This window comes from Dermatophagoides farinae, chromosome 3 (genome assembly GCF_024713945.1).
Source record: "Dermatophagoides farinae isolate YC_2012a chromosome 3, ASM2471394v1, whole genome shotgun sequence".
Lineage (NCBI taxonomy): Eukaryota > Metazoa > Arthropoda > Arachnida > Sarcoptiformes > Pyroglyphidae > Dermatophagoides > Dermatophagoides farinae.
In genome coordinates, this window is record NC_134679.1 from 6,688,731 (window position 1) to 6,702,101 (window position 13,371).

The 13,371-nt window shown below is 31.4% G+C and overlaps 2 protein-coding genes and 1 long non-coding RNA gene across 3 annotated transcripts; 2 read left to right on the forward strand and 1 right to left on the reverse strand.

The window, feature by feature from the left end:
* The first annotated feature begins 994 nt into the window (after positions 1-994).
* On the forward strand, positions 995-2,861 carry LOC124495133 (sepiapterin reductase). The gene has a single exon (XM_047058467.2). The coding sequence runs from the start codon at positions 1,613-1,615 to the stop codon at positions 2,438-2,440; it is 828 nt and encodes a 275-aa protein (XP_046914423.2). The 5' UTR covers positions 995-1,612; the 3' UTR covers positions 2,441-2,861.
* A 7,310-nt stretch (positions 2,862-10,171) lies between these two features.
* On the forward strand, positions 10,172-11,302 carry LOC142597409 (uncharacterized). Its single transcript, XR_012832138.1, has 2 exons — positions 10,172-11,022; positions 11,088-11,302. It is a non-coding gene; the product is annotated as an uncharacterized LOC142597409 (long non-coding RNA).
* A 512-nt stretch (positions 11,303-11,814) lies between these two features.
* On the reverse strand, positions 11,815-13,263 carry LOC124495160 (uncharacterized). The gene has a single exon (XM_075729500.1). The coding sequence runs from the start codon at positions 13,031-13,033 to the stop codon at positions 11,951-11,953; it is 1,083 nt and encodes a 360-aa protein (XP_075585615.1). The 5' UTR covers positions 13,034-13,263; the 3' UTR covers positions 11,815-11,950.
* Positions 13,264-13,371: the final 108 nt, after the last annotated feature.

Here is a 13,371-nt window from a genome sequence, read left to right on the forward strand (position 1 = left end):
ACACACAATTATCAATCAAACAATGTTGATGTGTGTGTGTGTATGATGGCATCATCATGATCAAAACAAAACAAAAAAGTACAAAAAAAAGTCTGAAAAGTTCCTATATTTCAAATATTGTGGTTTTTTTTTCGTTTTCAATTTTTATTCACTGAATTATAAGACAAAACGGAGATAAGAATGGGCAAGTAAAATCATCATCATCTCAACTGGTAATCTCCGAGGATGGTTTCATTCAGATTTGATAAGAATATATATTTTTTGAATAAAGACATCATAATCATGTCATTTTTTTTTTTTGACATTACAATGCAAATTGTAATGAATTGAATTTGAATGGATTGACACATACTGCTTTGCAGTCCGGCACCGGTTTACTTTTTTTTTTTATTTAATGTAATTAGTGTCACATGTTAATCAAGTTTCTCATCATCATCATTAGATCATGTGGTTGATAATAATAATAATAATAACGGGATGAATGGAGCAAATATTTAAATCGGGTAAATTATCTCCCAGTGATTATGATGAAAAAAAAAAACAAAAATTCATTTTGAATATCCAACCAAGAAAAAAAACGATAGAGAGAGAGAGAGAAATCGGATCAATTTTTTTTGCATTCGTTCAAAAAAAAACGATTAATTAACCAGAAAAAAAATGATTTATTTTCGACCAGTAAAATGTGATTTTTTGAGTGGCAAGAAAGAAATTTTTATTTTTTTTTTTGAAAACTCAAACGAATTTAATTAACTTGAAATGGCCATTTGAATTTTTTTTTTTTTGAGAATAATTTCCAATATAACAAGAAAACGAGGACGAAATTATTTTGTTTGTTTGTTTGTTTTTTTTTGTCCCATGAGATGAAATTAGTGTTTTCAAAAAAAAAAAAAAAAAAATTGAATCACAGATGATGACAATCAATTGATGGATGAATCGATCATGTGATCATTAAATGGTATGGCGATGATCAAATTATTATGGCTGCATAGTGAAAAAAAAACATCAACAGAAGCCATCATTATCATCATCATCATCATCATCAATACAAACATTTTTGTTTGATGATTGTTAAATTTCAATCATCAAAATTTCTTTTTGCAAGCTGATAATTTTTTTCATTTGATTTGATCATCGCTATGAATTTCAAATAATTCAACCACCCACTTCCCATATCTATAGCATGAAAAAAAATAATAATGTGGTGGCATCTTTATCCTTTTTCAACAAATTGATTGATTGATTAATCGATTGATCTCAATTATTCATTTCTTATCATTCATATGTATGCAATATTTACTGGTAATCAATATCAATATATCGATTTTAATGGTGGTAAAATATACTGATCAAATAACCGTAATTGTTGGCAAGCAATAAATGCAATTTTATCCGGAAGTACAAAGATCAAAAAAAAGAATGAAAAAATTTTTTATTTCAATTTTTCAACTGTTCAATTGGATCGAGATGTTCGGGTCGAAATAGAAAAATAGATGCTAATGCAAAATAGTTGAAAATTTCAACATCATCATTTGTTGATGAGTAAAACAAATGACCAGATTTCATCGATAAAAATTGTTTCAGCAACACACATTCCATAAAAAATCATTCCATCATGGAAAATCATTCCATTTTTAAATCTAATCGTTGTTGTGTGATAATAACCGGTGCAAGTAAAGGATTCGGTCGTATTTTGGCTAAAAAATTTGCCCATTCTTTTTTTAATCAATTCTCAAATGATAAAGAATCGATTCTGAAATTTATATTAATCGCACGTAATGAAAATGAACTTGATTCACTTGCCAATGAGCTTAGATCAATTGATTCAAGATGTAATATGGTGACTAAAATAGTAACCGATCTTGCCGAGACAAAAGCAATCGATGATATAAACAAAGAATTCGAACAAAATCTAAATAGTAACCTGTCCAAACCGTATGGCCATTATATATTGATTCATAATGCTGGATCGATTGGAAAAACTACTGAACTATGTGACACAGTCACTGTCAATGATGCTGCTAAACGTCATGTTTATTATCGTTTGAATCTCTATTCAGTTATGGAAATAACCAGTGTTTTTCTTCGTCAAATCAAAACTCATCATTGCCATATCATTAACGTATCATCATTGGCTGCCATTAAACCGATGCCAGGATTGTTGGATTATTGTGTTGGAAAAGCAGCAAGAGAAGCTTATTTTAAACAGTTAGCAAATGAATTAATCACCACAAAACAGTCGAAAACAAAATATCGAATATTAAACTATGCACCAGGACCATTGGATACAGAAATGTTTCGTCAGCTACAACAAGAATCAACACTTCAAAAACAATTTCAAGAGACAATACCGCTCAAGCCAGAAGATTCAGCAAATAAATTGCTACAGATTTTGTATAAAGATGAATTTGCCGATGCTGCTCATGTCGATTATTATGATTGATTGATTGAATTTATTTCTTACAAAAATTGCATAATTAAATTAATTGTAGACAACATAACTATCAACTACTACTATTAGCCATTCTTTTCTGTTGCTGTTGGTTTTGTTCACATTTATCAAGATCTTTTGGAATATATGTCAGACCATGAAATGCAACAATGGTCGGTATAATCAATAATTTTCGAAATAATTGTGGATTCGTTTTTTTCACCTTGATTGACAATAACAGATATGGCAAAGAAAATCCTAAAGTTGGAATGAAATTATTGATTGATGAATTGTTTTTTTTTATTTTGGACAAAAATAAACTTACCTATTGTAAAATATGCCAATCCTTTGGCATAACATTTAATTTTACATTCCGAAATCATATTTTTTGGTCAAATTGTTTATAACAAATAAAAAAAGAATTTTAACCTCTCATCATGTGTTTGTGTGTGTTCCACAGACGAAACGAGCGACGACCAACGAATCGATATATCGATAGTCGTTTCGATAGTAATATAGCTGTGGCTTTCTGCAGGTGAATTTATCAATTTTAATTTTTCATATTTTTCGGCACCGTTCATAAAAATATCTTACTGTTCATGAAATAATACAAGAAAAATTTATTTACACGTTACATGATTGCATTTTTTACTTTCAATGTATTAATCAGCCTCAATTTAAATGCCCTCGCTTCCTCATTATATAACCTCCTCCCAACGTGTATCTTTCGCTGTACATTATCACCCACGATTGAGGTTACAAATTTCTTACAGTGTAGAAAGAACATCGGGTTTAATCGACTTCCTTTCTAGCAGGGAATAGAAAATGTTGTATATTTAGTGTAATTATGAAACGTGTATTAGAACTTCAATGTTCGAATGTTCTTAGAACATTATTATATTATATATTATATTATATTTATTGTATTGAACCTATGAAATGAAAACTCACTCGATTTTTAGTGTTTAAGCAAAACACATCGTGTTCATATTTTTCTTGTGTGATTGTAACTTATTAAATTTTTATCAGAAAATCCATAACAAGCAAAAATCCAGCATGGTGAAAACGTGGCATGAAGCTGATCAGTCCAATACATTATGTGCCCGATCTCTGGTTGTAATAAATTTTTTTTTATAAAAAATGGATGTGTAAAACAGAATCAGAATCACTACCATCTAGACGATTAATGCAACCCAAGAAAGATGGGAAAATTCTGACATGTCAGTGGCGAAAATGTCATGAAAAATTTAAAAAAATGTGTAAATATATTCATCATGAATATTTCAAAGGTTCTTTCCAGACATTAAAGACAGGAAGAAGTGCCGTTTTATTCCAACATATATACAAACGCAATTCCTCTCTGGTCACGGAAGATTCGCTTCCTACCTCAAAAGATTTAAAATTCAAGAAGACGGGAACTGTTGGTGTGGTGAAAGCCAAACCCCAGAACATTTATTACTACAGCATCTGAGAGAAGCGTAGCCGAAGGAAGGATGTGCAAGGAACTAACATCAATCAGTATATCTCCAAAAGACTTGCCCCACTGGCTGGACCTCATGGAAGCTATCTACAAAAGGCTCTAAAACACTACTATATCTCCCGCGTTTTATTTTATCTTACTTTTTATTCTTTTGATTTTATTTTATTTCATTTTTTTTCTTTTCTTTATTTTTATTTTTATTTTTTTTTTTACTTATCTTCCTTTGTATTTTCCTTTTCTACATTTTGTCTCTTTTCACTTTTTGTAAACTTTTCTACTCACTCTCCCCTAGTCGTACCCGACTAGTTCTAGGGGACAAATTAAAAATAAAAATCAAATGCATCATTAATTTATATGAGAAAAAAATGAATTATCAAGGGAATGTGTGGTTCGTTTGTATTAGTTTGTATTTTTCTTAATAGAAATTAAGAAAAAATTACTGAATCTTTGATAGACAAAAATAAGGCAGGCAATTTGTAGGAAAAACATGGAAACCAATTTCATTGATGAACTTATCCATATCCATTCCTTATTGTGTATTTGAATAATAATAATGAGAATAAAGCATAATCTATCTATTTGCAACACTATCCAAAACATTATTAACGCTCTTAATATCACATTTGGATCTATCGACCACAGCCAAACATTGGACATAATTGAACGTTTAAATTGTGTGCTCTTTATCATTAAGCAGTTTGTCGACATATCAACAAACAATGTATAAACCGAGTATTCAAGAAAAAACCATCAAGAATTCCTTTCAATATACGAGCTTCTTTGATGATCATTTTTGATAATTCGGCCATCACATATTATCATCAAGCGATTTTCACAATCAAACAATTTTCTTGCAGCTGGTCAATTTTCTTGTTTGTTTGTTTACGATTGCTCTTGACAAAGAGCCACATCCAAATCGAGCTGGTAAAACATCTTCAAATGATTTCAATACCGATTGAATATATACTGAAACTTGCGATTCTGATTTCTGAATGTTTGCAGCAATCACTCTTGCTACGGTACGTTGTTTATGAACGATGTAACAAAGTAATAAAAAATTGTATGTTCGGTGAACTAATAACACGTGTGTGTGTGAGTTCTTGTCGTGAAATGATTTGTGCTCTGTTTTTTTTTTGTAACTAACAATCGGTATGAAATTGTATATATTTATTTTAATATTTCTCATTCTTAATTTATAAATTTCAGTAATAAAGATTACAAATTGTTGTTGTAACACACTCTATTTGAATCTCCGGTTCTCAATTTATTGAGAAATACGAACAACGCTTCGATTTTAGTTCGATTTCCTTTCAGTACAAAGATTCGTCGCTTCTATTGGAATGATTAAGTGGGGTACGGACCACGAACCAATAAGATTCGAGTACCTTGTTTTTTAATTAACCGCCAAAACTCTCCAATTCTATTGGTTAATGCTCTGTACACCACTTTTGTCTTCTGGAAACTTTTCTACTATTTCAAGCAAGGACAAACTGGGCCTGATACATGAGTAGCACATGGCCCACGTGAAAGGCAGATTGAGCTGGTTATCAACGTGAGGCGTGGTCTTAACCAATTGGCAGTTGGACGGTCCAAGAAATTGTATAAATATTCGGAGAAAACACACGATCATCACCATTATTCACGATCATTCTTGCTTGTTCGTCATTATCGTCATTATTGTTTAATTACCATTATTGTCGATTATTTTTTGCAAGTTGCTCGTCATCATTACTATTTTCAACATTACATACTTTTTTTTTGTTTACATTGAATTTTTTTTCTTTTTTTTCTAATTCAAAAATGGCATCAACACATAATCAACAACAAACTACACAACACTTATTACAAATAATACAACAACAACAACAAACATTACAACAACAACAACAAACATTACAACAACAACAACAAACTACACAACACCTAACACAAATAATACAACAACAAGAGAACACAATACAACAACTAACACAACAACAACAACCACAACAAGAATTGATACAACAACTAACACAACAACAAGAATTGATACAACAACTAAAACAACAACTACAACAAAAACAACAAATGATACAACAACTAACACAACAACTACAACAACGAAACGATGTTGACGATGGTGGTCCGATGCCGGAAGCAGCCGATGTCGATGATTATGGTCCTATGCCAGAAGCAGCCGATGTCGATGATTATGGTCCGGTGCCAGAAGCAGCCGATGTCGATGATTATGGTCCTATACCAGAAGCAGCCGATGTCGACGATGGTGGTCCGGTGCCGGAAGCAGCCGATGTCGACGATGGTGGTCCGGTGCCGGAAGCAGCCGATGTCGATGATGACAATGCAAGCATTGTCATTGAAGACATTGATGAAGATTCTTCTTCTTCAAGTTCGGCAACCTCTGCAATTTCGCAGATACCATCTTTACCATCAGTAACACCATCACCATCACCACAATCTTCACCAACACCATCAACATCACAACCATCACCAACATCATCACGACCACAAACACGAACACGACCACAACCCAAGCAATAAAAAAAATTGTAAACAAGAATTATTAAATTTGTATAAAAAAAATATAAAATAAAAAAACATTTTTATTGAACTTAACGATGATGCGTGTTCAAGTGTGTGTGTGTGAATGCGGACTCGGAATTATCGGTTGAAAGCTGCTTGTTTGTGTTGCCGATTTGGTTGGTTCTGGCAAAAATGTTGATTACTTTGCAAATTGTCATTCGATGATGGCCAATTTATTTGTTGATTATCTTCATGTTGCCCAGCATCGTTTGAATTGGAATTTAACAACATTATTCAATGCCATTTTATCAACTTTTCGTCATTTCCGTATGTCATCTGAAAGAAAGAAAGAAAAACGTTAAGCAATGAGATAAAATGATCCAAGATGATGATGAGGATAATGATGGCATAACCCCACATGATTGATATGAATAAATATTCACCATAATTAGCAGCAGCTTCTGTAGTCGGAATTGCTGCATATGATTCTATATTATCGTGATGATAATCAGGTATATGACCACCACAACCACCAACCAACGCTAACCAACACCAGTTTGGCTGTGAAATCGTATAAATTTCCAAGACAACGTCACAATCATCATCATTATTGTCTTTTTTTTGCAGTTTGGTCATTGTCATTATTTTCAACATTATTTTTTTTGACATTTATTTTTTTTAATATTTAGTAAGTATCCGTTTCCGTAGCTGAATAAAGCTATGCATAACAAGTATTTTTTTGAATTTTAAAAACTAATCAATTCACTCAAAATACTAACCAATTAAATTTATCTCTTTTATTTATACTCAATTGATATTTATTTTTTTACTCAATTTAGAAACATGGATCTCAACCAACAACAACAACAAATTATACAACAACAACAACAATTTACACAACTAATACAAACACCACCACCACAACCACAAACACCACTGATGTATATTTAGTGTGATAATGAAACGTATTTTAGAACTTGATTATTCGATAATTCGAATAATATATCGCTTTATTGTATTTAATATTATACTTTTGAAAAATAAAATTTATTGGATGGTTATACGTTGTAATGAACACATAGTGTTGTTTTATTTCTTTGAGTTTGTGATTTCTTTAATCAAGACCTCTGAATTTACAACAACCACCAAGATCACAACCATCATCATCATCCCCATCTGGACGATCCTTATTACCGAATTTTGATGATGATGGTAAAATTCTTTGTCCATGGCCACGGTGCGGAAAAAAATTCCCTGAGATGTGGAAGTATAAAGAACACCAAAATACCTACCATCTAGGTCGAAAGATTAAGTGCCGGGGGACAAGAACCATTATCACCACCACGACCGCGACGAGGACAAGAACCATTATCACCACCACGACCACGACGAGAACAAGAACCATTATCAACATTATCAACATTATCATCACCATCTGAATCTGAATCACTACCATCTAGACGATTAATGCAACCCAAGAAAGATGGGAAAATTCTGACATGTCAGTGGCGAAAATGTCATGAAAAATTTAAAAAAATGTGTAAATATATTCATCACGAATATTTTAAACACCAAAAAAAAAAATTGAAATGTGCCAGTTGTGGAAGAAAATTCACATCAAAATCAGGTTTATACAAACATAAAAAAAACCATGAAAAAAATAAGCCACCCCAACCACCATCACCACCACCACGACGAGGACAAGAACCGCAAGCACCACCACGACGAGGACAAGAACCATAAACACCACCACGACGAGGACAAGAACCATTATCACCACCACAACGAGGACAAGAACCACAAACACCACCACGACCACGACGAGGACAATTCGATGATAATGACGAATTATCCAAACATCAAAATCGAGGACAGGAATTGAAGTGGGGTCCATCACAACCACATAAAAAAATCATTGGCTGAAAACACCGATTTGGACATACTCAGAAACCGCGGCCACTTCCGTCTTGAGGAGTATGCGGCATTTAACCTTATTAATTAGTTGACCAACAAAGTTTTTCTTCTCAACCGTTGCACGAACGTTACTATATTTCTATTTTTCTTATGTAAAAATAAAAATTGCAAACAATCATTTTATTCAAAATATATAATCATCGATCGATAATAATGAAAAAGTTATGGCAAGCAATATACAAATTTACAGAAAATGAATTGAAATTGTAATGAAATTATAGTATAAACATAAACATGAATTGTCATCATTGTAAATTTTGTGACGAATTGCAATCATAGTCAATGATGCTTACAAACATCTCATCTCTTTGTTGATTGACATTCGACGATTTTCGATTATATTTACGATAATAGTATATATAAAACATTATTGCCAGTGAAAAGAATATTATTCCAAGTATAGAAATGAAAATTGGTAACGAATTTTTTTCCATCGAATGCAGTAGATAATAATTTGATTCATGAGATTTCGATGATGAAACAATTTCGAATTTGGTAGAATTTTCAAAATATAATGGTGATGGAGACGTAAACGTTTGATTTGCCATTATATCCAATGATGAAATCGAATTTATCTGCAATACAATAATAAGAAAAAGTTTTGACAAACAAATATTTATCATCGAGTTGATTGATTGAATTGAATTGTCTCGAAACAAAATTTGGAAAAAAACAAAAAGTTCTTTTGGAGAACAATGAGCAACACACCAAAAGGAAGCGTACCATAGATAGTGCTATAATTTTTTAGTTTGTTTAATAAAACCGTCCATAGAGGGCAGCATATTTGATTCACATCAATGTTTTTCGATTTTTTTATTCGGACACTGAAATTTTTTTTTTGTTTTGTTTTTGCTGCTTGACTAAACTATTGCTTGAACCGTAATAATAAAAAAGAAAAACTTTGATGACAAAAAAAAATCGAAAACAACATCTTCAGAAGCTCATTGTTTTGTAATCATTACATTAACAACAATATATGAAAATCATTTAATAAAGTATTTATTCATTTTTATGTGTTTAATAAATATTTTAAAGATATGAACTGGCTACCAAAACAAGGTCACGTTTTATCAATTTGCTTGCTTCCGAGAATTTGTTCTCCAAATCAATGTTACCAATCACTTTTGATGCTTGAAATATTCATGATGGATATATCCACACATATTTTTGAATTTTCTTTCTGAACACTGCAGCATAATTCAGTGAAAAATCGTTATCTATGAACAAGGGGTGGCTATGAATTTTAATGCCCTTTGGCATTTGATATTAACCCATTAATACCCAATGAAGGAACCTTTAATGGTCATTTTGGTAAATCAATTTTCAATACGTCAAACGAAGGTTACGAGAATTGATATTCGATTCTGAACCTACGTTCCAAATGGAATTTAAAATTACCATGACAACATTGGTATTTAATGCCCTTTTAAATTTAAAATTAACCCAATTTCATCAGGATCCGTTTATTCTAGTAAATAACGGCCTACGAATTAGTGGGATTTTGTTATTTCAATTTTTAACAAAATTGCATTTTTTTGGATTATCATCATGATCACCATTGGTTTTTGGTTATTTAAATTTAAAAATAACCCAATTTCATCATCATCCGTTTATTCTAGAATAACGGCCTTATTAGTGGGATTTTGTTATTTCAATTTTTAACAAAATTGCATTTTTTTTCTCATCATCATCATAATTGCACTGTGTATAAACTTTGCATTTAATGCGGCGAAGCTGAGCCGGCTTGTTTAATAAAGCCGTCCATAGAGGGCAGCATATTTGATTTACATCAATGTTTTTCGATTTTTTTTTCGGACACTGAAAATTTTTTTGTTTTCTTTTTGCTGCTTGACTATATTTATTGAACCGTAATAATAAAAAAGAAAAACTTTGATGACAAAAAAAAAATCGAAAACAACATCTTCAGAAGCTCTAATGTGCAAAAAATCTTTCTCAATTGCCACCAAGATATAGTGGTCGATACAACGATCGTTTTGTTTTTGGTTACATCAAAAACATGTAAAAGCGAGAGAAAAAAATCATTGCGACCGGCTAACTTGACCCTAATCGAGACAAGAAGACAAAAAAGAATCATTTTCGGGTTCAATATTTTTCTTTTTCGTTTGTCTGGTATATTTATCGTCCTTCAACATCATTTTTCCATTGCCGTGAAATGAAAAATATAATAAATCACAAGTAAATCGTGAATGAACTAAACAAGATCTGTTTATGGATCTATGGCCATTTTCAGTGTCAATAACTATCTATTTATCTGTGTTTGTACCATAGTCAATGTTTTTGTTGTGTCTCTATTGGCCCGAATCGTTTACAATACACACAAACATCTGATTTTATCTATCAATGGTGGCTATTCGTTGATAAGAAAAAAAATAAAGAAGAAGAAACGAAAACGAAATTCTCTACGCAAAGAAAAGCTGAAAATGAAATTAATGATTCTTTTTTCCAATTTTTTTTTCATCATCCAGCATTTTACGATGAGAAAAGAATCGTTTTTCTTATTGTAATAGTTGGATCCAAAAACCAGAAAAAAGAAAGAAAAAAACCCGTAGACGAATTTTCAAACACAACATTCGATTCGATTGAAATTGGAGAAAAAAAGGTTCGTAATATTTTGTTTGCTTATCATCAAACTGATCTTTTGTTTTTTTTCGTTTTCTTTATCAGAAATTCGCAATGTGATCGTCATCATCGTTGTTATATGATTCGTGATGATTGAAAATTAATAGATTTTCTTCGATAATCGTCATCATCAGTGTCATCATTTTTTTATCATCTTTAAAAAAATCATCACTACTAAACAACCATATCTATACATTTTGCAAAGAGTTTCATTTCACTTTTTTTTCCATTTTGTTCGTTCGGGTTTCAAATGGATAAAATATTGTCACAGAAAAAAATAATAATCATCATCATCAAACGAAGAGACAACAACAACAAAAGATAAATGAAAAATTCTTTTCCCGAATCAGAAAAAAAACAAAAAAAAAGTTTTAATTATCTTTCTTGACAGCATTTTTTTTTTTAAATGATGAAATGATTTTTTTGTCAAGTTATATAATATTCTCTTGTTATGCGTATGCTTTTTTAAAGAATTTTCCCTTTTTTTCAACGCATATTCTGGCCATTGAAACAAACAAATACGAAAACTGAATAGTAAAAATACACACACACACACACACACCACACACACACACACACGAATGACAAATTTAAAAATAGTAGATTGGTGTTCGATAATTAGATTCGATATCCAACTGCTACTTAAACAATTGGCGTTTACGCCTTTCTGAATTAGTTTTAGAATTGCCTCGAACCTGCCTGTTATTTGTTTATCGTAATAAAATACAACTAAATGAATAAAATTTGACAATTTCAACTTACGTGTAGTTGGTTAAAAATAACAACATTTTTTATTTATAAAAAAATAAATATTCAAAATCGTTTACAGATACAGATAGATATAAAGCGTGGATAAATAAATAAAATGATGAATATTTGGCCCAGATTCTTTCTTTCATTCGAAAATCTTAGCATCCGATATTCTTTTTGGCCACTTTAATTCTTTCTAATTTACAAACGATAAAAATCGATACGAATATAGCACTAAATAAAAACGAAATAGCCGTAGCAAGAGCATAGATAAAATATGTGCTTGAAAAACATAGGCCATATACAACAGCTTCTGGTTTGCCTTCAAATACAGGCATCATATCCTGTGATATGTTCGGAGCAAATGATAGATCTAATGTGGTTACAACTTGAAATCCTTTTTTCAATCCAATCTCGCCCTGGTTATCATTGATATAACGACGACTACGATATAGACGACCTCCATTGGATGAATGAGACGGCGGTGATGATGGAATAGCTGAATTGAGTAATAATTCAAAATTATCATTTGGTATATTCATCATCATCGATGTTGATGGTAATGATGGTTGTTGACGTTTTTGTTGAAAATAATTTGATAATATCTGTGGTATGTATTTTTTATTACCACCACCACCACCACCACCATTATTATTGTTTCCATTGCCAAATAATTTTAATGAATTGAATGGATTCAATAATAATGAACCAAATCCATTCGATTTGGATGGATGCTGTTGATGAATTGGTGGTGTCAGCGGTCCCATTGTCAATGGCATTGGCATCGAATAAATTGGACTCAATGGGATAGTCATAACCTGTGCAACAGGTTCACCAAGATTCATATTTCTCATAGGAATTGGATAAGGTTTTTGTGGCGCTGGTGGACGAATAATTTTTTTCTTTGGAATATCAATCATTGGTTTAGGTGTAGGATGTCTAGGTTGTTGATGTTGATGATTGTTATGTGATGATATTATTGGATTCGGTGTAGATTCCATTATTGTTTCGACTTGATAATCATTATGAATAATTTTATCTTTATTGGCGTCAACATTATGAAGATAATCGGCAATAATATCCAAATAATTTCGTTTACCATTTTCATCATCATCATCAATTAAATGTACTGGCTGAACATTTTTATTATCATTAATAATATCTGCAGGCAAATGAACATTTGTAGAGACAGGTTCTTTATTTGTATCAGCTGATTCAAGTAAATCATCTTTATTATCCATCACAAATCTATGGCTAGTGACATTTTCAATCTGAAATCGATTATTCTCTTTATGGAAATCATTTCGATGATGATCTTGTTTTTGACGTGGCTGTTGTTGTTGTGGATTACTTGAGATACCATCATTGCATGTATCAATACAACCATGTCTACATACTTCCACTGTACATTGAATTTGTACATCAACTGAATCCGGAAATTTGAATGCTAAAAATTGTGCATATGCTATGAGGGATGAAAAAACATATAAATAAAATTCATAATAATTGAAAATATTTGTATTTTATATTTCAATTTTTAAAATATTTGCATTTTAATTATCTTTTTTTTATTTTCAAT